The 27,791-nt window shown below is 42.0% G+C and overlaps 1 protein-coding gene across 3 annotated transcripts in view; it reads right to left on the bottom strand.

Moving 5' to 3' along the window:
- Positions 1 to 27,791, bottom strand: part of EFL1 (elongation factor like GTPase 1) — a 115,221-nt gene that overhangs the window by 21,822 nt on the left and 65,608 nt on the right. For all 3 annotated transcript variants that reach the window (XM_070617080.1, XM_070617089.1, XM_070617099.1), the window contains 2 exons: positions 9,702 to 9,833; positions 5,904 to 6,051 (listed from right to left, as the gene is read on the bottom strand). In XM_070617080.1, coding sequence (XP_070473181.1) covers positions 5,904 to 6,051; positions 9,702 to 9,833 — 280 coding nt within the window. The remainder of the gene's footprint in view (positions 1 to 5,903; positions 6,052 to 9,701; positions 9,834 to 27,791) is intronic.

Genomic DNA, 27,791 nt, shown 5'->3' with positions numbered 1-27,791 from the left:
AACTCTGACAGGTTCTAGGGCCTGGTCTCCCATTCCTGTACGTAATACATCCTGAAAATGTCTGCAGAAGCTGAACAAAAGCTTATATATTAAAGGCAGGTTCTGTCCTACGAGATCTAAAAAACTCTAGAATTTTATACCTGTTCTTAATGTAAGCATAATTGTGAAATTTAAGTGTCACATAGACCAGTACACAAAAGCCCACTGACCTATGGTTCACCACAAAGCCAATGGCCATGTGAGCCGCCGCCACCCGAGTTGAGAAACAGCCTTGCCGTACCTCAGAAGGACCATCAAGCCTGCTCCCAGTCCCACGAGGGCAATTGCTATCCTGAATGTTACTGTCACCCCCTTTTTTGAATTCTTTTTACCACCTAAACATGTCACCCCTATCTCTACAGTTCATCCTGGCCTGCTGTTTGGACGTCGTATAAACAAAATCAAACAATTTTTCTTCAGTTGGCTTCTTCTGCTCAACAAGATGCTGAGAGTCAGCCATGTTTGCAGAGCTGGCTTGTCCACTGAGGCAATGCTGTACAAGTCCATGGCATGATCATATCATAAGTTATTTATTTACCTATTTTGTGGTTTGAGTTGTTTCCAGTTTGGGGCTATTAAAATTGCTGTGTCCATGAATATTCCTGATGCACATTTGTCCAGCTTTGTGTTAAGCACACATGGAGCAGAAATGGCAGATCTGCCACCAGAAGAAGTGCCCATCCCCCCAGCAGAGGACACTGGACAACACTGCAAAGCAGCTGCGTGGCTACCACTCCACTCGCCGTGCAGGCAAGTCCTACTGCTCCGCGTCTTTGCCGCCATTTGATATTGTGGCTTTTGAAAATTTCAGCCACTCTGGTGGGTATGCAGAGGCACCTCACTTTGGCTTTAATTTACATTTCATTAATTACTAATTACTAATACCCTAATACTAAATACTAATACTAAATACTAATAATAATTACTAAATACTAATAATAATTACTAATAACTACTAATAAGTTCAATATCTTTTCATATGCTTAATGTCTTTAGACTTCTCTTTTGTGAAGACCTGTTCCAGTCTTGGTCCCCTTTTCTAGGGGATTGTCACCTTCCCCACTTACTTGTAGGAATTCTTTACATACAGGGGCTGTATGCTCCTTGTCTAGAGTGTGCATCACAGAGGTCTTCTCTAACCCTGTGGCTTACTTTCTTACTCTTTTAAGTGTCTTCTGATGGTCAAACCTTTACTTTGTCACTGATGCTTTATTTTAAGAAGCTTTTCCCTATCCCGAGGTCTTGAAGATACTCTCCTACACTATCTTTCAGGCACTTCATAGTTTTGCCTTTTACACCTTAATCCACAGTCCACCTGGATTTGTACGGCACGAGGGTAGGTCAGGTTGCATTTTTTCTACATGGATATGCAACTGGCCAGCACCATTTGTTGGAAAGTCCACCCTTTCCACGTTACTCCGCAGGACTCTCTATGCCAGCTCACTGATCTGTCTGTCCATGTGTCACCATCACATAATTAACCACTGTACCTTTAAATAAGTTTTGATTTCCAGTACAGTAAGAACTTCCATCTTGTTTTTAAAAGATTTTGGCTATTATTGGCCCTTTGCATTTCCACACAAATTTTAGAATCAACTTGTCAAGTTCCCAAAACAAATAAACATAAAGTTAACGAGATTTTTTCTGGGATTGCTTTGAATGCAGAATCAGTTTGGGGAAAAGTGACATCATTATAATAATGAGTTTTTCAAATTATGAAGATGGTATATACCTTTTTTATATTTCATAGTTTTTGCTTAGAAGGCCTATAAATATGAATGCATTTTTAGTCCTAGGTATTTGATATTTTTGTTGTTACTGTAAACGGTAACCTTAAAATAATTTTCATTTTTCATCATCGCTAATCATCAGGAAAATGCAAATCAAAACTACACTAAGATATCACCTTACCCCCGTTAGATTGGCAAAAACATCCAAAACCAAGAACGACAAATGTTGGAGAGGTTGTGGAGAAAGAGGAACCCTCATACACTGTTGGTGGGAATGCAAACTGGTACAGCCACTATGGAAAACAGTATGGAGATTTCTCAAAAAGTTAAAAATAGAAATACCCTATGACCCAGCCATCCCATTACTGGGTATCTATCCTAAGAACCTGATATCAGATATCTCAAGAGTCCGTTGCACCCCTATGTTCATCGCAGCATTATTTACAATAGCCAAGACGTGGAACCAGCCTATATGCCCAGAAACTGATGACTGGATAAAGAAGATGTGGTATATATACACAATGGAATACTACTCAGCCATAAAAAAAGACGAAATTGGCCCATTCACAACAACGTGGATGGACCTCGAGGGCATTATGTTAAGCGAAATAAGTCAGTCAGAGAAAGACGAACTCTATATGACTCCACTCATAGGTGGAAATCAGTATATTGAGAAGGAGATCTGATCGGTGGTTACCAGGGAAAAGGGGGGGTGGGGGGAGGGTACGGAGGGGGAAGTGGTATACCCACAACATGACTAACAAAAATGTACAACTGAAATCTCACAAGGTTGTAATCTATCATAACATTAATAAAAAAAATAAAAAAAATTTAAAAAAAATAAAAAAATAAAAAAAATAAAAAGAAATGATGGGAGGAAAATAAACCCTTAAAGAAAGTTGTAAAAAAAAAAATAATAATAATAATTTTCATTTTGTTTATTAGTGATATATAAAGATACAATAGATTCTGCGCATTAATCCTGAATATGGCGACCTTGCTGCATTTACTTACAAATCCCAGTGTCTATAGATCTCTTTGCATTATTAGTTACATAATCATATCATCTGCAACTGACGACAGTTTTAATTTTTCCTTTTCAATTCTTCTATCTTCTATTTTTTATTCTTTATAATGCTGCCCAAGATCTACAGTACAATGTTAAATAAAACTTGTAAGAGGGGTACCCTTGTCTTATTTTTGATCTCAAAGGAAAGCTTTCAAAAAGTTTATCAGTACGTGTTTGCCATAGCTATTCTGAAGATACTGATATCAATATAAGGAAATCTCCTTCTATTCCCAGATGGCTAAGAACTGTGATCATCCATGGAGCTGCATTTTATAAATGCTTTTTCCTTTGTCTAGCGAGGTGATTTCTCTCCTTTTTTCTATTAATCCGGTAAATTTACACTGATTGCTATTTTTAATGTTACTCCAACACTGAGTTCCTTCGATAGTTACAGGACTATCAGGTCTTCTATTTCTTCTTAAGTCAGATTTTTCCAGGAATTTCCTCATTTCCTTTAAAATGTATTGGTATGGAACTGCTGGTAATCTTCTCTCACGTTTCCTGGCCCAGGAGAAGCTGCCCCAAACCCAGCACATCAGGGGCCCTACACTCTACGTGACACTGGGACTTGAGGTGCAGTGGCCTTTGGTCAGCACGACTTGACTCTGCTCCCTCTGGCTTCCAGAACAGCACAGCATAAAGTATGGCCTGACGGGCCTGCGGAACTGTCCGCTACCCTCCCCGCTCAGTCTAGCTGACTTCCTGCTGACTGCCCAGACGAGGGGAACAGGGAGATTTCTCCCTACCTGGGCTCTGGGTGACCTCGCTGAGTTCTGACAGAATCCTGAGCTGAGGTTATTCTCCATCACACCAGGCCACAGAGCAAAGGAAACTGGTTTTTCGTTTCGTTTGCTCTTGGAGGGAGGTGTTACCACTTTCAGAAATTGGAATGTTGAGGAAAAGCAGTTAACAAATACTTCAGAATTCGTGAAGTATCTTATTAAGGCAGTATAAATTTCTTGAAAAGCAGGTGTGTTATTGCTTTTACTGTCCTCAATCTATGTCTAAATTATTTTTAGGTATTTGGATATGGATATTTTCTGAAAAAGGTTTACATAGAGTGGTTTCCAGAATAAATTGATTTATTAAAATATTTTAACGCCATGTTAAGGGCACGCATTTCTGGAAAACTAATTTCTCTTATTATATAACTTTTTTCTCCTGATACTAAAAAGCACTCATAATAAAAACCATGAGATAAACATGAAAAAAGACTAAACAAAGATACAGATAAGTAATTCAATTAAAATTAGTTTTTAGGTTTAAGGGGGAAGATTATTTGAAACATAATTCTAAGTACCAAAAAGTATTATTTTCAAAGTGGAGTTAACGGCCTGAGAAACGTGAGGTTATTTAACATGGATTTTAATTTGGTAGCAAAGAGTGTGAAAAGAGAGAAAGTAATTTAGCTCAAAGACCTCAAAAAATAACATTTCAATCGTTTTTTTAAAAACTCTGAGAATTAGGTTATTTTATACATTATGTCTTACAATTTATCCAATTAGCATTATTCTGTAAGCAACAGCAGAGCCTTCAGAAATTCCTAGAAAACGGCAACAAGCGTGACAGACACAGAAGGCCCACCTCCAAGTCTATACTAACTTCAGCTATAAAACACGCCAAGAGGAAAAGCCACAGCACCGCTTCACCCCGAAGAACAGAAAAAAGCACCTCCCGACGCGGCGCGAGTTTCTACAAACCCTGAAGGGAGGCGCCGCAGCAGCTCCTCCTGCCCAGTCTGGCAGCCTCGCGGGCAGAGGCGTGACAGGACTGTTACTACGACTACTACCAACTTCACTGGGTTGTTACAAGGATTAAATGAGACAAATAGTGTTTAACACAGTGACTGGCATGTAATATCTAGTACAGAATTATGTTGATCGTTTATAATTATTATTTTAGCTACGATTATTATAGTCCCAGAAAATTTAAAAATAAAGGGAAGGAAGGACATTACAGGGCAGTTCATCCAACAACAAAAACACACGGCCAATAAACACATAATTAAAAAGTTTCAATATCATCAGTAAGCACAGAAAATGTATATTAACAATGAATACCTTTTGTCTTCCAGATTGATAAAGTTTTAAAAAAATGATAATATATAGAATTGGTGAAGGCTGGGAAAACACTTTCAAATACTTCTTGCTAGTTACAGTGTAAACTGGAAGAGTCTTTTTTTGTTTTTTTTCTGCTTTATCTCCCCAAACCCCCCCTGTACACAGCTGTATATCTTAGCTGCAGGTCCTTCTAGTTGTGGGATGTGGGACACCGCCTCAACGTGGCCTGACGGACAGTGCCATGTCCGCGCCCAGAATCTGAACCCTGGGCCTCCGCAGCAGAGCGCACAAACTTAACCACTCGGCCACGGAGCCAGCCCGTGGAAGAGTCTTTCTTATGCCAGCAATATATGCCACCTTTTGAGCCAGCAACAATACCTGTAGGAGTTTATCCTAACCAATTACTCAGAGCTGTGCTTAAAGACCTTGCATCAAAGAGACCAGGCATTTATGAAGCCAAGTGTAATGGTGGCTGTCTCTGCAGGTAACCGAATGATTCTTTGTTTTCTTCTGTATTTTCCTAATTGCTACAATAAACATACATTGCCTTTGGAACAAAGAGGAAAAATGTTATTTACAAAAAGTGATTTGGGATGCCTGCTTTACGGCACTTACATATCACCATGATGGAGAAATATAAACACTGTAGAGACCACATTCATCAGCAAAGAAGTCTGTCCAAATCAGCGTCTAAGTTTACAAAACATGATGCTATTTTCTTGTCCTGATATACTGTGCGTGTGTGTATATATTTAAAGTAAAATGAAAATATTTTATGACTCAAGCTAAAAACGCAAAATTATTCAAACAGAAGTGAATGCTATTTGTGAGTTATTAGAAATTAAACCTATGATCCAACAACATGATAACAGCTCCTGTTGGAGCTGAGGACATTTCCTTTTTCTACAGAAACAAACCACATTCTAAGTTCAACCAGTTTAGGAAACACTAACACAGCCCACTGATCTGGGAGCTATCACTTCCCCATCTCCATCGCCTCCTAACCTTTCTCTTAAATCATCCAGGCATCGCTGAAGATGGACTTCCCCTGCTGTGACCAAGACGTGCTCTCCTGTCTCCTGAATTAAAACCTGGACGCAGGGATCCGCTTGGTTTAACAGCTTCATTCCTCTGACGAGCTGAGGCATTTCACCTAGGTTAACAAAATGAAATACTGATTAAATACAATCTAAAGATGATGTCTGTGGCCAGTGAAGGGAAAAGTACAATAAAATCAACTCTTAAAATAATGGCTTATTTTTCTTCCAAATAATTCAGCGACATGAAGCAAACTACCTTCTAGTAATTTATTTGTACAGAGAGCTAACATGAGACACTTACAAGCTTATCCTCAAGACCCCAAAGCTGATCTATAGCACTTCTTCAAATACTCAGCAAATATATAAACTGCCATCATCATACTTGTGACTCCACCTCAATCTTATTACAAATGTACATACTATATACCTAGAAATGTAACAGAACTCTTCCCCAAACAGAACCTATACAATGAACAAACAAGCAAGAGCAGCGTTTAATATGATACTCAATTCAAGAAACTGAACCAGAGCCCCACGTTTAAACTGATTATTTATGAAACTGCTTGACAGAACTGCGAGCTTGAGAGGAACGCTGCCCTTGGGTGACAGCTGGACCACATGACCAGCTGCTCCCGCAGGAGCCACGGCACCTCTGCATCCCATTTTGCAGGGGCTCTTGGAATATCACAGCTGTTGCCCTACAGGTCATGGGAGTTGAGGGCATGGATGGGTGTGGCTGCTTTTTCACCCCTTTCCATAGACTCTGTGGCCACTATTCACTCCAACAGGTCAGAGGAATCCTCTTGTGTCGACCTAGCAGAGACCTTAGCTTTGAAGGCATTTTTACGCAGTCTTGTTTCACTTCCACACTGGAAGGAGGACTCAGCAATTCCCCCATGCCTGGTTTTCAAGATACCAAACAAACAAAACCACAGGAGCTTTCTGCAATCAGGGGTTGTCAATATATGTTATAAAAGTTGATTATCCATATCTCTTCCATGACCAGTTATTTTTTCACAGCTACGTATTTTTTGAAATGAAGCTTTTCTAACGATAACTAACACTTTATAGCGCTAACAATATGACAGACAAGCACTTTACATATATGAACTCATTAACTAAGAGACATGGATGATTACTATTCTCATTTACAGATGAGGAAACAGGTATAGAGAAGCTAAGGAGCTTGTGCTCATGGCCACAGTCACTAGATTTGAAGCCTGCAGGCAGACAACCACAGCGCCCTCACTCTGTGATGGTCTCAGCACCCTCACAGATCAGCAGCAGGAGCCACATGTGGGATGCACAGAAGCCTGAGGGAAGACTGCGAGTGGGGCTTCACTCTGTGTGGGGCTGAGAGGAGCATCAGTATGAGAAAGAAAAGAGGACCTGGGGACACATGTTCTGTTTAGAAATAAACAATGCATCTGCCCAGTGCTTCCTGGGGGCAGTATTACTGGAAAGTCTAGGAACAAGAGGGTGGGACATCCCAACAGCAATCAGACACGTAACCCATGGGGAGGAGCTACAGCCCCAAAGTAAGGATGGGCACAGGAAGCAGGGCGAAGAGCAGACAGACAGTCATGTCTGAGGGCTCACAGGAGTGAGGAAAGCACGAAGACAAGTATTCCCAGGCGCCCCACATGTAAAACAAGATGTCGACACTGCAATGACACCGAGAAGACAAACAATGAGGTTAAAATGCAGACCCAGAAATGCAGAATGGGGTACCTCACTGACACAGTCAAGAACATGCAGGGTAAATGCAGCAAAAATATACCTAACGGGAAAAAGGAGCAACAGTTCTTTTAAAATTATGAAGAAAACTGAGTGCCCCTTCTAATCATTTTAGTTTACTTTTTACAAAGTTCAGACAAATCTAACGATACACATAAGAAGAAATAAACTTTGGCATCTGGATGAATAACCCTAAACAGTCCTACTTGCTGGATACTTCATTTATGGAAAGAAAGCTGGTCTTACTGAGCATCCGTCTGGCAGAGGCAGTGCGCAGGGCACCGGCACCCCTGGCCTCACACAGCCGGGGCAGGGTCGCTGCCGTTTGGGGCCAGGCTTGCTTGGTTGGATAACAGCACAGAACAGCACACAACCGTCACACAGACTTTAAAAATTTATAAATTTCTAGTAAAACATTATGGGTTAAACTGTCAATTATTTCTTTAATCTCTATTTAAAACATTTAGATACAAATGGAACAGAAAAAAATTAAGTAAGAAATAAGATATAAACAAATACTAGAAACACCTAAGAATAAACCACCATTGCCAGACTCAAATGTCGCAACTTAAATAAAAGTGAGTGTCCTTGTGTTGTATGTGCTCCTTAGGGCTGGAGGCAGTTGACAATGGCCAGAGCCAGCCCAGCAGGCAGAAGACAAGAACAAACAATAAAGAGCCAGGATCTACTGATCAGTGGTTACCAGGGAAAAGGGGGGGTGGGGGGAGGGCACAAAGGGGGAAGTGGTGTACCCACAACATGACTAACAAAAATGTACAACTGAAATCTCACAAGGTTGTAATCTATCATAACATTAATAAAAGAGCCAGGATCTGGACAAGCCCAGAGAAGAAGCAGGTATTACAGAGGATGGCGTCAATCCATGCAGCAACCACGGCCCTGTCAGCCCCAACGACAGCCCAGCAAGAGTGTCTCTGAGGCCCAAGGCAGACAGATGGTTATTTGCTAAGACTGGGCCCAGAGGTCAGAAGCAGTCCTCCAAGCATCTGCTCTTGGGTCCCAGGGACCCTCAATGGCTAAGAATATGTCTTAGAACTGGAGGCAGGGGCCGGCCCAGTAGCACAGTGGTTAAGTTTGCACACTCTGCTTCGGCAGCCCAGGGTTCACGAGTTCAGATCCTGGGCACAGATCTACGCACTGCTTATCAAGCTATGCTGTGGCAGCATCCCACATACAAAATAGAGGAAGACTGGTATGGATGTTAGCTCAGGGACAGTCTTCCTCACCAAAGGAAAAAAAAAACCTGGAGGCAGAGATGAGCTTTCAGAAGACTCCAGCTCTGGAGACAAGAGGGATAGAGAGATGCAGAGGCAATGAGGCCATCATATACCTCAACAGAAAACTACCATTTTACCCATTTGTTCTCTGGTTCCCTGAAAGCACAGCCTGGAAATTCTTCACTGACAACCACTAAGCACTGGGAACAGCAAAGACATGGGGAATAAGGGGTTAGCGACAGTCACGGGAAGCAAAATATAAGAGTTGATGAGGACTGGTCAGGCACATGGCACAGACCAGACCAGGGATGAGTTATTCCACGGTCTGGCCTACATGAGCATCACACAGCCAGGGGGAGGGCAGGAGACAGACAGGAGATGCTCCGTGTCCATAGCATCTAGCAAACCCAGAAGCACGAGGCAGATGAGGGATTCCTAACCAAGGTGCTTAGGACAAGGTTGTAAGGACCAGTCACATGACGCACGAGCTCTGCTGAGACACAACCTTTGCCAGGGCTGTGCAGGATGCAGAGACGAGCCTGTCCTGCCATGAAGAACACAGTCTCCCTGGAGAGAAGGGGCACCATACTCCTAAAACCAAGGTTCCCAAGACAAGGTCTTGGGAGAGCTGGCTGTCTGTATGGCGTCACAGCTGCAAAGACTACTATTTTGCACCTGCATGAAGATGCACAGTCTACTGCTGAGGCAAACGGTGAAGAACCAATTACTAAATGCACACAGTGAAAAAGTGTGATGAACACCATATGCTTTAAAAAAGGTCACCTTACTTGGGTGTTTCGGTTCAACAGCAACCCTCACAATAGGGGTGGCTTCAAAGCTGAGTGGTATAAATGGCGGGCAGCACGGTGAGCTGCACAGCGTTGCAGACTTCAGCACAAAGTCTTGAAGGCCTCCTATTCCTGCAGGGAAGAAAAGATCCAGAGGGTCAATAAAAGATGATAAATTCTGAATTTACATGAGAAAAATAACAGTATCAATCCAATATATATGTGACAGAGGAAAAACACTTAAAAATGTTATACTTGTTTACTGGATACTATTTAGTTACTGTTAAAAATGGAGAAATTCTGCTAGTTTTTGTATTCCAAATGTACAAATCCTGTTACAACAAACTGGACTAACACATACCTACTTTGACTACAGAAATAATTATGTCCAGACACATGTGTCTGAAAATACTAATTATTTCTAACTCTTAGTTTTTAAAATATATTAATTTGCTAAGTCTCTAATAAAATAGTCCTTTTTACTAAATCTACTTGCATTTGGGTAAAGGGAATTTAAAGACTTAAAAGTTGATGTTCCTATGGAGCACGTGACCCTAAGCCACCTTCCACATCACCCGGAGTTTAGAAGAAAACATCAGCCCCCCCCCCAACTCCCACCTCCCGGCCCTGCCCCGTCTCCACTTCAGGCTCCTGGCTGAAGACTGCATAAGACTCTACAGGGTGCGTATTTGTCTTCGAGCAGATGAGAACAGACAGAATGCCTGAGAGAGAGATGGAGGGGTCACACTGAACCTCACATCCAGAGTAAGGGCAGACAACATTTCAGAACAGATGAAGAAACATATACAAGTGCCATTTTGTGCTTTTGGGTTAAGGTAAAGATTGAGGAGGGCATGGAAAGGGAGCCACCTGTTTTAGGGGAAGGTGACATAGGAGAAAGGGGCAGTGACAGTTAGTCAGCATTCTACGACTGGACCTGAGCTTAGAAACAACGAAGGAAAGGAAGCAAAGGAAACAACTGTGCTGCCCTCAGCTGAGAAGCCGATGTAAGGGCCAGGGCGATGGGATGCCACACAAGCTCCAGTCCACTGGTGGGGATTAAGCAGAGGCTTCTCACACACAAGCCTGGAAGGCGGCTTAGAGGCTGACCACACGGCGTGGAGCCCCTGCAGCACCCCACCTGTGGGCATCCAGAACTCACCCCCACGCTGCATTGGAGGAAGCTCCAGCAATAAGAAAATCTTCCTGGCGTGATGCTAGCCCATCTCCCCCAGCTCTACACAGTTCAGTGCCCCACAGGTCCACAGAAAACATGCTGCTTCACGTGCACCAACTAACCTTTGGACTTTCAAGGTGTTTGTCAGACCCTTTTAGCCCTTTCCTGCCTCACATTAAACATCACTGGCTCCTTTCACTGTTTGGCTCATGGCACGATTTCTAGACCTTTCACACCCAGAGCCTCTTCAGACTGAAGTTTCCAAGGTGCTCACTCCAGTCAGTGCCTCCAGTGCACTGACTTGGTCAAGGTCTACGTTTCTTATCACTCTACCTCTTGGCCCAGCACAGAGAGGTCTATATATGGCCACAGCTTCTTGTTAACTTCCCCAGCTGGCACATGATGTCACAGTTCCAGGTCTGCCCAAGTTTCCACCAAATCTACTAGAGACAACAACATCTCCCGTGAGGCCAGGGAGTTACGAACACCCCACAATAAACCTTCCCTTCAAACCTCATCCATTCTGCTTCTGACCTCTGACCAGTATGCACTTCCCTCCTGCACACACAGCACATGGCTTCAACGACAAGATAAACGCTGGTCTTTCCTCTGAATCACCAGGAATGTAGGCTGCAGACAGTCAGTATATTTTGAACACTGTCTCTCTGAACTTCTAGTTTACATTTTGCTGTTCAAATTACCATTTCTACTCTTGCTATTTAGATATGCCCAGACTTTTGAACACAATTATATTTCTCCCAAAAAGAAAAAAGTCAATACCACAGTATTCCTAATCAAGATTAAGATTTTTATGAAAAAAGAAATGTTCCAAAGATAGTAAAAAAACTACTTATACTATATGTTAGCATTTTTACTTATTCTTAAACATAATTTTAAAATCTAGGAAAAGAACCATTAAGGTTATTTGGCTGAATCGCAACAAAATGAATGATTTAAAAATCACTTTGAGAATTTCTTGATATACTATCAGATAATTATTAAGGGTACAATTTGATACTTATACAAAATATACTTTAAAACAAGTTTTTGTTTTAAAAATGCCATCAAGTACAATTTTGAAAAGAGAACAGTATATCCATAATCACACCATTCTAATACTGTCACTATTTTCATTTTGATGTATTTCCCTCTTTCTTTTCCTCCTCTATTGGCACACATAATTCATGCTGTTAATAAATTCCAAATAATTCTGCATCCTTTTTTCTGCTTAAATCATGTGACTTTTCACTTCAGTTGCTTTAGTCACAATTATAACAATTGAGGAGGAATAATTCCTTCACATAAAGTACATTTGCACTTTCAACTGGGGTTAGCGTGAATGGCGTGCTTCCTTCATGGAATCATTTCAGAATTTCTGGGATAGAAGTGATAGTTCAGAAAAAAAAAAGAAATCAAAATTAGGGTGATTTGTTCCAAGGATTGAAAAGGGTGCAAGTTTTTTTTTTTATGTATATCCAAAAGACGGCATATGATTTAAACAAAAGAGAGAGAAAACAGGTTGAGGAATGTGGAGCAAAAGCAACTTACTAAACACTAAGAATTCCAGCGTTTGGGGCCAGCCCGGTGGCGCAGCGGTTAAGTGCACCCGTTCCGCTTCTCGGAGGCCCGGGGTTCGCCGGTTAGGACCCCAGGTGTGGACATGGCACTGCTTGTCAAGCCATGCTGTGGTAGGCATCCCACGTATAAAGGAGAGGAAGATGGGCATGGATGTTAGCTCAGGGCCAGTCTTCCTCAGCAAAAAGAGGAGGATTGGCAGCAGTTAGCTCAGGGCTAATCTTCCTCAAAAAAAAGAATTCCAGCTTTTTATCCAAATACCAGTAACTTTTGTCTGATTGAAGACATGTGATCCCAGTCCTCTCTGATCTTGATTCTTCTCCACACAAGTAAAATCAGATACACGAGTGTGTGGACACTAGCTCAGACAGGGTGACAGACACAGCCAGGTAAACGCCAGTGCTTCCACCAGTACACACGCCCCTGCCAGGCTGTAGACCACACCCTTCAAATTCTTTTCAATCGAAAATCAGCATCTTGTAAACATTGTCAGGCCAAAATTACTTCCGGGGTCTCTAAAATTCCCTTTAAAAAGCATTTCAAATACAAACAATATTAAGGAACATCTTTCACGTCTCATCTTTTACAACACGAGACTGAAAATATTGTGTGAGGCCTGGGAGATGGATTAGCCTTCTGTTGACAACATTTTTTCTATTCTTTTTTTTGTTTTGGTTAGTAAGATTGGCCCTGAACTAACATTTGTTGCCAATCTTCCTCTTTTTGCTTGAGGAAGACTGTCCCTGAGCTAACATATGTTCCAATCCTCCTCAATGTTGTATGAGGGATGCTGCCACAGCACGGCTTGATGAGCAGTGCATAGGTCCGCACCCAGGATCCAAACCAGCAAATGGTGGGCTGCTGAAGTGGAGCATTTGACCTTAACCACTACGCCACCGGGCCAGCCCCTTCTATTCTTAACAACTACTACTGCACAGGCTGAATCAGTCTAGATGAGGTCACACTGGCAGGTGGGAGGATGGTGAAATCCTCCAGCAACTCTAACAGCGCTTCCAGGGGCCAAGCCCGTCAGCCGTCTGCACAGAGCACAGCACCACCATCTTTAGGGAAGTTTGGATTCGTGAAGGGCCCTTTCATTGCCAGGATAAAAGCATTACTGAAACTAAAAAAATTTTGTGGGAAAATATGTTAATGCCCTAGTTACAATACGGTCTCCTAATTACTAAAGTTTTATTTCACGCCAACTTTAACATTACTACACCTAAGAACCATCAACCTGTTCCTCTTAATCTGTTTAATAAGCCTGAGCTAACTGATTCCTTTAAATCTTTGTGGTAAATGCAAGTTACACATCCTGGACGTCGACAGAGCCTCAGAGAGCTTGGAGAGCAATGAACACTACCTTTGGAAGGGACATGAGGATTCAGATGGGTATAAAAAACTCTCTTTTTAAAGTACAAGTTCCCAGGGTGAGAACCATTCTTGGAAGACCACCTTCCACCCTAGGTCCTTCTGTCTTTGGATAGCAAAGCAGCCCATAAGCTTCTCTTGTAGGGAGAGATGGAGCTTATAACCAGCTAATAATACTTCTTAAGCAAGTTACATCAAGCTTTGGGACCCTTTTCTCAGAAGACAGACTACAGTAAATAAGAAAAAGTAATATCTAAAGAAACAACAAAAACATTTTTTTAGAGATGTGTAGGTTTGCTACCTTTGTCTAAATTCAAGAATAGGTAGAAACTTGCTCCTCAGCGTCCTGAACCAGGTAAGAAAGGTCTAACTGAGTGTCACTATCAGGTCACAAGTTATGCCCCAAGAAAGGGTCATCAGGGACCCAGACCAGCACCACTCCTGCAGGAACAGCCTCACCCAGCAGAGCCCAGCTCTCGCCGAGGAAATTCCCGTAGGGCTGGTCTAGGCTTAAAACAGCAGAGGAAACGCAGCTGTGGCTGGAGATGGAGCAGAGCACCTGAATGTACCTGACACTGTACCTCCAAGCAAACACACGGCCGTCAGTGAGGGAGCCTCTGGCTGTCCCTTGGTGTATCAGACCAGGACAAAAGGATCTGCAGAGGCTAGTACATAATCAATTAAAATATTTAAAAGTAATGCTTCCTATTAGAACAGAAATAGATGTGGAAGATTAAGTTATAGAACGGTGGGGAAGGGGGTTCCAGGCCAGGGACTGAGCATATAAAGCCCTGGCGTGTTCTGGGAACCCAAAGCAGTTCAGAACACCCAGGGCAGAGAGCACAGCGAGGGGCTGACTGACACGAGGCTGGAGGGAACAGAAACAGACTATCGAGGGACTTGAATACGATCGTGCTAAGTTTAGACTTTACTCTGAAGGCCGTGGATACGGAGGGACACAGCTGAAATGAGGTAGGCTGTCAGGTCTCAGTGATTGGTTAGGAGTTGGGAACAAAGGACAGTAAACAAGGATAAAATCCAGGTTTCCGACTTGGAAAACTAAGCAGATTATTACTTGGTTCAAAGCATTTCTTACTCTTCTTTTAGGTTCAAAATTTCTTCCTACCATTTTATTTGTTCTTTATGTAATAAACATTTTATCATATTTTTTTCCTGCAGACTATAGTTTCTCTTTTTAGTTTACTTCTATTTTTTCTCTCTAGCACCTTTTTGTGCTTTTTCTATTTGGTTTCTAAGCTTTAGAGTTTAGAAAGCTGTGCTTTCAAAGAACTGGTAAATATTTATTCAACTTTCTGTTAGTTTTTCAATGACTTCGTTTTCAGGGCACAGGCACAAATAGGCACTTCATAAAGTTTCTTCAATGAACAAATGAACATGAGCACAGTTCCTGTCCTCAGAGCTTAAAATCCGGAGGGAGACAATGGCAGATAAACAGGCAATTACAATATAATGTGATAAATGTTATAATGGGAAAAGTACAGGTTTGTTTACGCGAAAAGAGAAACTGAAAAGTTACAGACGTCCTAGAGAAGTCGACGTACAGAAGCACCAAGATAACTATGCAGATACTATGGGAGGAGAGTGGGGGTGGGGAGGGCACCAAGGGAGGTCCAGGTCCAGTGAGGAACCAAAGTCATTACCCACAGCTGCAGCGTGGAGCATGCGCAAGACTGAAAAGACACTTTTATTCCATTCATTTCCACTTCTCTTGAATCTTGCAACTGCTATCAATTCTTCTCTTTAGCCAACAAGCATTCTTGTTACATTCGATTTGGAATCAGAGGGACTTGAATTCAGTTAAAGCTCTAACCTTGTGTCAGCTACCTAAGCCCTCCCAAGTTTCAAGTTTCCACGTACAGAAGATGCACATAATACATGTGGTACTTTCACAGGGTGACTGTGAGCATTAAGTAAGATAATCAAATAAAGAGTTAACGTCCCAGGCACAGAGGGAGCATTAACGAAGGGGAGTGGTGGCAGTAGTGGTTATAGCAGTCATGGTACTAAGAGTAGTCTTATTAATAGATTTGTTAATCAATTTAGATTTCTTGGTGTACGGTATGAAATGCACATTTAATTTTTATATATACTATTAACAAGTTAACTGTAAAGAAGGTTGTAATAACTTCTCTATGAGGCTCAAATTCATATTAACAATCAGGTCCATTTATGAGCACTGTTTCCTGTCTTGCTGACTTAAATTTATATTTTATATAGCAACACACGGTTTTAAGTGATGCTCCTTGAGGATGTGCACTCCAATTCAAATGATTTAAATAAATGGGGGAAACATGTAAGGTTTAGCATGTAAGAAGCATAACATGCTTAGTACAGTTTAAAACAATGCTGGAAATTTGTTTTAAGACTTAAAAAAAAAACAAAACAGATACGGCTTTACACAATCAGTAAATTATAACCAGATTTCTTCTACTTTTAAACTCAAAATATTTCCAATTAAAAACAGAAAGCAGAGTCACTTCTGGATGAAACGGCAGTTTCATCACAAGTATACACAAGATCATGACTGGAAGGATCGAAGAAAGAGAACCAAGGAGAAGCTGAAGGAGTAGTGAAACTAGAGAAGGGCGCTTCACACTGAGCTCCTTCCGTTAGCTGGGGGTCAAATTAAAGAAGAAAAGCTAGGGTCAGTTCATAACTCCTTTCTTCAGAAAGTAACAAAACTAGTGCAATGAAAAGACAGGCAACCCAACAGGAATATGGGCAAAGAATGTAAGCTGTTCCAAGAGAAGACACTGAAAGAAAAGGAAGCCCTAAGCAGTCAAAAAACATATTAAAAAGAATCTTAATCTCATTAATAACAAGGTAAATGTAAACTAAAACAAGGAGATACTCACATCAATACAACTGGTCTAAGTCGGAAGAAACCATGCGTTGGCAAGTACATGCAGAAAAATTAGGCCTTATGCACTGGAGATGGGAACAAAAATTGTAACGACTACGTGGGAGAACACTTCTGCAACGTATAGCAAAGTACGTCCAGACTGAGCAACTCACCAGTTTGATTTCTAGTTGTACATCCCCAAACAGCGTTGACAACAGGCACAACAGTGTATCAACAGAATGCCACACAAAGAGGTGCAATCCAGTGGTAGAAATCTAGGCAACCTGGTACCCGGTCGGGCATTTCTGCTTGGGGCCTACTACTGGCAGGCCTTACAGTGTGTGGAAGCGTCCCACAGGAGGAACCTTCCCCAGTCACACAGCTTTTGAGTATTCTGCTGGACAAACCTGTTTATAATGATCTGAGCTTAAATCTAACTCCATTTTAATAATAGTATTTTTTTGCACAGTTTAATATACACTGAATTTTCAGGAATTTTGTTCTGAAAATGAGTTGTTCACCATTTTATCAATAGCCACTCACACACCTGAGTCATCACTGCCACACATCCACATCAAGCTACATCCGTAGCTGTAACATGCATGTGACTGCAAGTACCTGACTCGACTGTGCCATCCGGTCTAGTCAAACCGCAGCATTGATAGACTGCAATGTACTTTCTTTTAATGTAAATTATTCCCTTTTTATTTATCCTTTATATCACAGTTAGGGTATTGTATTGATGTTTTGAAATTAAGTAGATTATTTTATTTTTGAATTTCATTTCTAGGTGGATGTTCATTATACTACATATACTATTTTTATGATTATAAAACTCTTTTTTTAAACCAGAAGGTAAAAAAAACAGCCTTCTTGTTGCTTCTGTGCCTTGAATGCTTGCATTGTTTGAATTACCACACAGCAATAAACCCTGGGATTATGCCGTAAATCCATCACATTTGTATTAATCAGTTCAGGCCCTAGAAACTGAAACTGTGCTCTCCCCTCTGGACTGGCAGACTTGGATTTCCCGGTACTGGATGCCCGCAGAGGGAGTCTTGGATTCCTATCTGATGGGGAGCTGGAATGTTTCTTCAGGTTAATCAAGGTCCTGAGCGTGAGGAGTCTGGTAGCCTTAGGCTGACAGCCCTGCTCCATCACAGGAAGACCCTAACCTCCAGACCCTTCCACAGGCCACCGTGTTGCCTGCATCCCCTGACGCCACCTGTGTCCTTCACCATTTAGAACAATCTCTTTTCCAACGGTTAACATTTTCCTTAAAGTCAACTCAGGAACTACGGAATTTAGGGGCCCACAGAACCTTACAGTCTAATACAGTGACTTATTTGAGGGTCAGGCTCCAAACACTTGGTGAAGGAATACTTCATGTAATTCCTGAGCTTCTTAGATTTAAGTCATCAAATAGCTACTGACCACTCACGTTTACAGGTCTGTGCTGAGCACCACGGAGGAGACAGAGATGAATTAGACCAAGATCCCACATTCAGTTTTCTCGCATTTTGTAAATGTAAGTGCCCCCACAGCATTTCTAAAACTCAGTCACATTATTGCTGATGATTTATTCCAATCCCTGAGCCTTGGAGCTTGAGATCTCTCACACGATTGCCATGTGTCTGCATCCTGATGTGGGAAAGTTACAGCTTCCTTGTAGAACCTACCAAGGACATGTAATTCGTAGAGGAAAAAGGAACAAAAATAGAATCCTAGCTAAAGTTCAAGCAAACGTAGGTCATTTTAATTCAAGCCAATGCTTTTTCCAGTGTGCGCTTTCCATCCCTGTGAGAAGCAGCAGCTTGTAAAGTGGTTCTGTTATTATGGACTGATCATTTTATAGATCAATGAAACAAGAACTACGGGTTGAATTTTTTATGTTAATATCACTTTCAATATTAGTAGTTATGGTTTTAATTTTATATTATGGAAGCACAGTTGGTTAGTACTGGCACTGTAGAGCAGTCAAACCCCTTTATAAAGGACAAAGGAATCCGTCCCAGAGGGTTGGATTAATGGGCACTCAGTCAAAAAAGAGACAAAAATAACCAAAGATGGGGCTCTCGATATATCCATTCTCATTTGCTACCCTCTTGTAAAATGACAGATCAATAAATTTCTACCAGGTAACACTTGTCATCACCAACTAAGAACATCCTAAACGCCTAGCAGTAGAGGGCTGGCTAACGAAGTACTAAGATGCCACACAGCCACCAATAAACCGAATTGTGAACACTACTTAGACACAGATAAAGCAAAATACAAAACTCTGTGTAGGTAGGGTTATATAAATAAAAGTTAACAGAAATAGAACTAAAAATAAAAATTGTAATAGTGTTAGTGTTGAGATTATGAATGACCATTTCAGAAGAAAAAATATTGTAATTTTTACCACAAAAAGTTATTAGACACAAGCTGCAAGAACTTTTGATTTTTTTCTTAAGAGCTGCCATTAACAGAATCAAATGAATGCACAATATATTGACACAAGGCAAAGCTGACACCACAGCGCACTGGAGGTCTGGTAATGATTCTACGTCAATGGCATATCCACAATGGAAGAAACAACTGGACCCCCATCTCACACCACTTACAAAAACTAATTTCAGATGGATTATAGGTCTAAATTTCCCAAGTAAAATAAAAAAGCTTATAGAAGAATAACACAGAACAACTTCTTGACTTTGGAGTAAGCAGATTTCTTAAACAGAACACAAAAAGCACTAATCATAAGAAACGATAAATATTAGACTATATTAAAATGAAGAACTGCTGTTCATCAAGAGATACCACTAGAGAGCAGAAAGGTAAGCCACAGAGTGGGAGAAAATATCTGCAATAAATATATCCAACCAGGGACTTTTAATGCAGAATATATAAAGAATGCCTAAAATCAATACACAAAAGGCAGATAATCTAAAAACAAAGACTTAACAGGCATTTCATAAATGAGTAAAAATCAATGGTCAATAAAGAAATGAAAAGGAGCTTAACTTCATTAGTCATCAGGGAAATCAACATAAGATACTACTCCATATGCACCAGAGCGGCTCAAAGGAAACAAAACAAGCGATTGCAAAGATATGGGGCAACCCAACTTCCAGATGCTCCTGGTGGAGGCACAAACTGGCACACTCACTAAGCCTGAAACACACGTCTACCCTATGACACAGGAACTTCTCTTCCAACAGAAACATGCACAAATATTGAGCAAAACACACATACAAGAATACTCAAAGCAACATCTGGAACAGCCCAATACTAAACGTCCACCAAGGGAAGAGAGGTAAATTGTGGCAGTCACACAACAGAGCAACGAGAGCAAATGAATCACAGCCATGGGCAGTGACATGGGCGAGTCTCACAGCCAGAACGGTGAACACCAGGAGCCTGGCACGAGAGCACATTCTCTGATTCAGTTCACGCAAAGCTTCACAACAGGTCAAGTTAATCTATGATGTCAGAAGCCAGGAGAGCTGCTACTCTTAGGGGTGGAGGGTGCGGGCAGCAGTAACTGGAAAGGCACATGGTTCTGGACGCGGGTAATGTTCTGCTCCTGGATCTGGATGCTATAACACTGGATATGTTCAGTTTATGAAAATCTATCTAGCCGTGGTTTAAGATTTGCATACTTTTCTATATGCCTATTATGCATCAATAAAAGTTTACTTAAAAATGCTATTTGACACAAATTACATGGGTATTTAAAGTGCTTTGAGTCTTTTAGAGATGTCATTAACTGCAACTAATAAACCATTTCAGAGCCTTCAAAAAAGAGCTGGCAGTAAAAGAGCCCATGGTTTATCTCCTTGTATCTTTTCCCTCCACATCAGACAATGAATAAAGAAATGTGTCTTTCACTGCGGTGTCCTCACACAAATTCTTCCGAGGAGATCTGTTCTTGAGCAAATCACTCCCTTATTCCAACAGGCACAGCCAGCCTCCTCCTGGCTGGGTGCTTCCATCTACCCTCCCAGCTCCCGACACGCTGTCGTTCATTCAGAGGTTGGGCCTTTTAAACACCCATTGGAAAATGCTCAAAATGGTTTATAAAACTATTCTTTAGTTTTCGTCTGTTTCATTTTCAGGAAAACCAAACAATCCCCAGCAAACATCATATAATTCTCTACTGCTGGCTTTATTTATTTATTAAAACCATCCAACACATAACCCAGAGAATTTCCAATGTCTCCTTCCACTCTTACCAGCTACCACTGCTGAAATCTATCTTTAGAGTAAAATAATCTCAGCTCACATCACAGTAGACATTCCTTTGGCTCTAAGAAAAACAAAGTGCTGTAAAAAGGTCAGCAAAATAATGTGCAAGTCATTTCGAGTTGACTATTTCCATAATATGGGCCCCAGTGGCCTTATGTACTGAGTGTCTGGGCAAAGACCCCAGAAATATTGTGAGGTAAGATTATCATTTCTAACTGGCCCCAAATAGAAAACCCACAAAAAGGGGCTGTCAGGAGAACCTCCTTTACTCTACAGGGCACCTGAATGTGTCTTCTCGAACCATCACAAGTGTGCTCCCAAATTATCAACAAGCTCTGTCCAGTGACACCTGTTGCAGACTAAGAATCCCACTGTGTCACGGTTCCGAAGGGCAGAGGGAGCACCTGTGGAGAAGCCTTCAGGAGACCGGCTGATGCAAACTACCTTCTCGAGGCTTCCCAGGTCGGAATCACCAGTGGAGCTAGAGGAACCACAGCCAAACCCCACTGGCTCTCCGTCCCCACGAGTACACAGAGGGCCTTATTTGGAACCTGTCCATCAACTTCTCTGGGCTGTTCCTCCCAAGCCCATGAGCTCACACGCACCACAGATCCTTAGGCCCTGGTGGCGTTACAGTGCCAACACACTGCAGGGGCCTCTGAAGCAGGGGAAATGCTTCCTCCATATGCTATATTCCTCAGAGGGCATAAGACATTGCTTGGGATGCAGTGTCTAAGAGAGGTCAGCTCTGCCAGGTTTTACTCTTGCCTTCCAAAGGTCTCGGTCATGGGAGCAACAGGACTGGGCCACAGGCAAATCAAGTGGCAGGATCACACCTCCAACCCTCTGGACTAAGGCTTGGCTACTGGATTACTCTGTCATGTCTGGTTTCCTGTTCCTTAGGAGAAGTTTCCTTCCAGGGGGTACCTCAACTACCTTCGAGGGCCCGTTCTACCAATAATCTGGGTATGTCCCACACCAGCAACCCAGAAAATGATTCAGTCCACGCTGCAGTCAATCCTGGGTGGTAACCCTTTGCGGCACTATTCTGCACTGAGAAGTGGCTCATGGTGTCTGGCTCAGGCGGCAGAAGAGGAGGCTGCAGCAGCCCTCCCAAGTACACCCAGGTGGGAGCCTTCAGGAGACCCGGGGGGCAGCCCAGGTTCCAGATTCACCACCAGATCAGGCTGGTAAATGCCTTATCTGGAAAACAAAACCATCTCTAAAATAGTCTCTGTTTTAGTTAACGTGAAGGAATTTCTTTAAAGTTCTGAAAACAACTTTTACAGCTTGCTCGTAAAACAGCATTGTCCCTGCTTTAAAGACAAACATAAAAGTAAACTCCCACGAGCCCTCAGAGCTCACCCACTTCCCAGACGAGGGGTCTTAGGGGCACGGTGGGCCCAGGCTGGTCCCAGATCACAGACCCAGCGGTGGTGGAGAAAGCCCCATTTCCTGACTCCCAGGCCATGGCTCCTCCTCTAGGCCATGTCTCCTCAATGTATCCCACATGAGTTACCTTGTTCCAAGGCCAACCAACACTCATCCTATTTCTGCTCCTTTCCAGAGTCACTGAAATCTCATGCACATGCCTTTCCTCTACTGAAGGACAGTAAAAAGTGCCAAATCTGAGAGAGAAGGAGAAGACAGCAGGAAGGACTGGAGTGGACAGAGAGGCAGTGGGTCCCCCTCTCCTGCAGAGCTGGCTGGCGCACAGGAGCAGGGTGCACCAGGGTGGAGAGGACAAAGCGACAATTCCTGAAGACTCCAGTGTCTGTGCCCAGGATCCTCCTGAGGGGGTGAAAGGGCTGGGCAAAGAAAGCCTGGGTGCCCTGCCTGCAAATATCCAGACAGGTGAAATCGGCTTAAAATTAACATCAACTGAAACCCACAAGAGACAAATGAGGGGAAAGGTGCCTTGACAACATAGATACAATCAGTAAGAAGACCGGGAGAGAGCACAGGCTGTATGTGCCCAGCTCCACCCCGCCAGGTGACACTGGGACTCACAGGGTCTGCTGACGCCCTCTGCATGCTCCCTTCCCGTCTGTCTCTATCCCCGCTCCCCATCCTCTCCTGCTCACTGTGGCTTCTCTGCTCTCCACTCGGACGATCCCCAGATCAGCTATGTTGGCATGGAGTCGGCCCCCCAGAGATACCTGCTGCAAGAACGAATGCAGGAAGCTCACTTATGTTAAATGTTGATTAAAATGAAGCAGTAACTGTGATTACACTGGCAAAAAAAGAGACCACCGCAACAGAACACAATGACGGTCACTCTAGCATTGTCTGAAATGGGAAACAACCGCCACAGCAGACTAATTATCCATTAGGAAGGGGGCTGGTTTAAAAACCTTGTGGTACACTCATAAAAATTATTTAGCCACGAGAAAGAATATAGTAAATTTGAATGTGATAACATATGCTAAGATACAGTACTAATAAAATATCTAAGATATATTATAAAAAAGCAAAGTAGACTAAAACAATATTAATAATGAGGTTCCCCCCTTTTGTAATATAAGGAGATACACTTGGAATATGCTGGTAAACATGGTAAGAAGATATACATGGTACATGGGTAAACTTGATAAAATCTCAAGAATGGCAGCCAGATCCTTAAAGTCGGCCCTCCCAAAGAACATGGAATGGATAAAATGATATCACCAGCTCCTTTAAGCTCTAAACATCGAGGGTCTTATGATACCATCATTTCCCTTAGATTCATACATGGCACGCTCTATAAAACTCAATGTGTGCTTCTGTCCTGAATCTAACTGACTGATAAAACCATCTTCAGATGACCAGTAAGACTCGAATTAAGACCCATTTCTGCACTTTGCATACAAGTGCAGGAAACAATTTTTCAACCCTCTGAATATCATTTAAGATATACTATGTGACTAGAACATGGGAAAGAAAAAAAACAGCAGTTACTTGATACGTATCAGATTTATTATCCTCAGCGACAACACAGAAAATAACAATTAATCAAGTAAACACAGAGCTGCAGAAATGGAAGGACCCTGACAGGCTATTTGCTTTAAAACCCCCTGCTGCAGTATGGAACCCCACTCACCACATCCAAGAGGAGAGGCTGCAGCAGCCCACTTCCCCAGGGAGGAGCAGGAGTTCTCATTCCTGTGTGCGTGCGTGCGTGTGTGTGCACGTGTGCACACGTGTGCGCGCATATGTGAACTCGCCTGCTCCCCGTGGAGATCTGCCCGGGTGGCTCTTTGGTAGGCAAATGAATACGACATTGCCTCTACCTGTCAGCTCTTCCGGGCTTTCTTGTGTTGTATTTAGATCACATTCCTTGTTATAAAACCATGCCTCTGGCTTTACTTCTGGAGTAACACAGGCCTTTAGATACTTGAAAGCAAGCTATCAAATCATCCCCAACACTTCTGTTCTCATAAATGCCCCTAAAAACTTCCAATTCCCTCTATGCTCCACATATAAATTTAAGAGAGTAAAGTACTATATTTAGGTTAAAAAATCATTGCACACAGGTACATTTCTAAGCAGTTACTTGTGTGAAAACGGTCTTCAGTTTGTGGTTGACTTTAGGTTTGTTGCAAACTAGTCTGAGGTAGCTGTTAACTCAGTTTTAGGTTTTCTCAATGGGGTCTGCAGGTGAAAAGGATCACCTAGCAGGAAAGAGAACTTGGCAGCAACAGCCCACTTGTGACCCAAGGTTTCGGGGGGAAATGGCAAAACTAAGTGAGGACCTGTCAGGGGAATTTTACTATAGAATCCCTTTGGCTATATATTAAGTAGCCAAAAAATATCAATTTCTCAAATGTGGGGTAAAAGAAAGTTGATAATCATATTTTATAATAATTTTGTCCTTCTTTGATTCCTTTAGTAACTCAAATAAAGCATTGCCTATGCCAGGGTATATGCCCGATTCTTCAAGCACACAGGCTAAAAATAAACTCGGCAGTCAAGCTTGTTTTCTTGGCATGCGGATCTCTCACTTGCTTCTCTGGTGAGTGGGTCTCATCGTTTGGCGGGGGGGGGAACCTTCGTCTCCACAGGGTGTGCTGTCATACACCACTCCGGGCTCCTTTCACTGCCCTCTGTCCTGCTGCACGGCATACATCCGCCACCTCTCCACAGACGGCAGCAGAGGCCAGCTGAGGCCAGCAGGTCCAGCCTCCCCAAATCTGATGGAAGGAGCTGGAAGAAATGTAGTAATAACAAAGGTTCTAAGCATGGTCCAGCAAAATTTATTCTGTAGCTCGGAGGCACTGAATTTTTAGCCATTTTGAACAATACCACTGGGTTTACAATAGGTCCTTGTGTTCTTTGTTTATGAATAGGGTCAGCTGGCAGCTGGCTAAATTTCTTAGGGAGTTACTGCAGCCAACACGAAAACAAAACCAAGCACAAGATTCCCTAAAAAGTGCAAAGCACTGGGAAGTCTGCCCCGAAGGACAACGTCAGGTTATCTTACGAGTCCAAGAGCAGAACACTCCAGCAGCACACTATTAACGAGGGGCTCACCTTTCAAGGTGGCAGAGACAGTCATGCTTTCATCCTCATGGTTTGGGTTTACTTTCTATGGGGCTGTGTCACTCGAGGACATCAGAGGTGACGAGAGATGTCAAGCAGGCTAGAACAGTGGCTAATAAAAGTGCCAATCTTAGCTCTCATCATAATCAGTGGTTAATAGTTCTTTTTAATCTAAACATTTCACCTTTGATATTGACAGAAAAGTCGTGATCATAACTGTCTAGTCTTGGAAAGGCCTGACTGCTATGTTACTACGCAAAAGACGTGCAGTTGAGATACACAGGACTCTAAGCAGTGAATGGCACTCCTGGTCCCTGCAGGACACAGCAGAAGCATCAGGAAAGTTCAAGCAGTGACTGGTAACACACACTCACAGCAACCTGAGAGAGATCTCAGGTGTTAACTAGCTTCAGAAAGGTTATTCTAACAATGAGAAAGTCAGGTCAACTTGTGAACCTCAGAGCTCAGTCCCCTGGAGGTGGGGGTTAATCAGCACAGGGAGCCTTCCGCCAGAGCAAAACCTGGTCCTCCTGCTGCTCCACCAGCCACACTCACTGCAAGGTAGGGCCCAGCCAGACCCTCCCAGCAGGACCGACCACAAAGAGAACTGGGACGAACAGGGCCATGCCCCCATCAGCACAGACAACACTTCATAGGGCTCTCGCGTCCCGTTAAACTGTTTCTCCAGCAGTTCACATCCTTCATGCTATTTTGGAAATTTTTTCCCACATCTGGAAAAAAGTTGAAGCTAAGTAGCTTATAAAGAAGAGGATGAAAATTCCTCACTCCCAAATTCCTCAGAGGTTGACAGATAAGGGGTTACTTGATAAAATGAGGTGAAACAAGCTACTATACAGCCAAAATACACTTAATCATAAAACAGAGAAATGTACAGTTTCTCATCTGAGGACTGCAGGATGAGGACAACTTGCAGGGTGGGGTGAAAAATTAGGAGGCCTTCATTTCTCCAGACAATCAACACGAAGCAAACTCTTCAGTGCAGAAAAAGAAGAAGAAACCGTCTTCAGGGCCCCACCACGACCTCTCAGAGACAAAGCCAGTGTGAGCTCTGCTGATCACAGAGAGGGTCTTTCACCACACGCATCACCCCTCCCAGAAGACACGCAACTCAGAAACTCCATGTGTGTTTCTAGGTACACCCCACTCCCCACCCCTCCATAGAGTTAGGACATTACATCACCCATTTTTGAAAATAAAGAATTAAATTTAAATTTACCTCTCTATCTCACACAGTAAGCCAAGATAAAAATCCAGATGGATCAAAAAGTGACATATGTATGCATTTTGTTTTTATAAGCAATTCACAGTAAACACTAGTAAAAGAAGTGTTTATCAGGAGAAAGGACGAGACTACTAAATTTCTCTATACGCCACTCTTTTGCTTAATTCATTGTAATGCATATCTTCTTAAAAGAAAAGAGAAAAAATGAAGTAAAAAAAGTTAAAAAATAAAAAAATATTTCAACTTCTAAATACTAAAAAAATCTTAGAAAAAATTATATCTTTGCTCAAAATTTTTTAAACTTCTCTATGGCAAAAATTATAATAAAGTTAAATCAAAAATCGAAAAAATTATTTAAAGTATATATTAGAACAAAGATGAATAGCCTCAAGATATAAAAAGCTTTTTACCAATAAATGAGAAAATGAATAAAAAATAGCCAAATTAAAAAACGCAGCCAAAGACACAAAGAAACAATTCAAAAAAAGAAATACAAGAAATCCAACTTACACTTACATATAGTGTTCAACCTCATTAAGAATAAAGTAAAGGCAAATTTAAGCTAAAACTCAATACCATCAGATGCTGACATATTTAGAACTCTATATTCTCTATCCTCAGCCTCAAAAGGTGCAGTGTTCTCTCACAATTTAAAAATCTCTGTGTACATTACTTTATTCCCACACATTCCTAGTGTACGTTTTCCCCCTTCCTCAATGAGAAATTTATCTATTGTACTGATTATACATATCTGCTATTCATCAATTCCAGCGTATTATCTTCCTATTTTCCTTTTTTAAATTTATTTATTTATTTATTTTTGGTGGTTGTTCTTTCTCTGATTTTCTCAATGGAATGATTCTTTAATTTTTTCTCTCATTTAATAAAAGCAAAAGCTAGTTTTTTATACTCAGAGTTTTGGAACCACATCTACAGGCTTTGATCTTACTCTTGTCGACTGAAAATTCACGCAGCCACTTTCCTTTCCACCTCTAATTAACAGTGGTCAAATGCAGGGCACTGGGCAAAAGGCAAGGGGGAGGCCACAGACGTGACACAAAAACCTTCTGCCTACAGGGCTAAGGCATCGGCTCTCCAGGAAAGCCCAACCTA

The sequence above is a fragment of the Equus przewalskii genome, chromosome 1, assembly GCF_037783145.1.
Source record: "Equus przewalskii isolate Varuska chromosome 1, EquPr2, whole genome shotgun sequence".
Classification (NCBI taxonomy): Eukaryota; Metazoa; Chordata; class Mammalia; order Perissodactyla; family Equidae; genus Equus; species Equus przewalskii.
The sequence above is the reverse complement of the archived record's forward strand: the minus strand, read 5'-3'. Positions and strand labels throughout refer to the sequence as shown.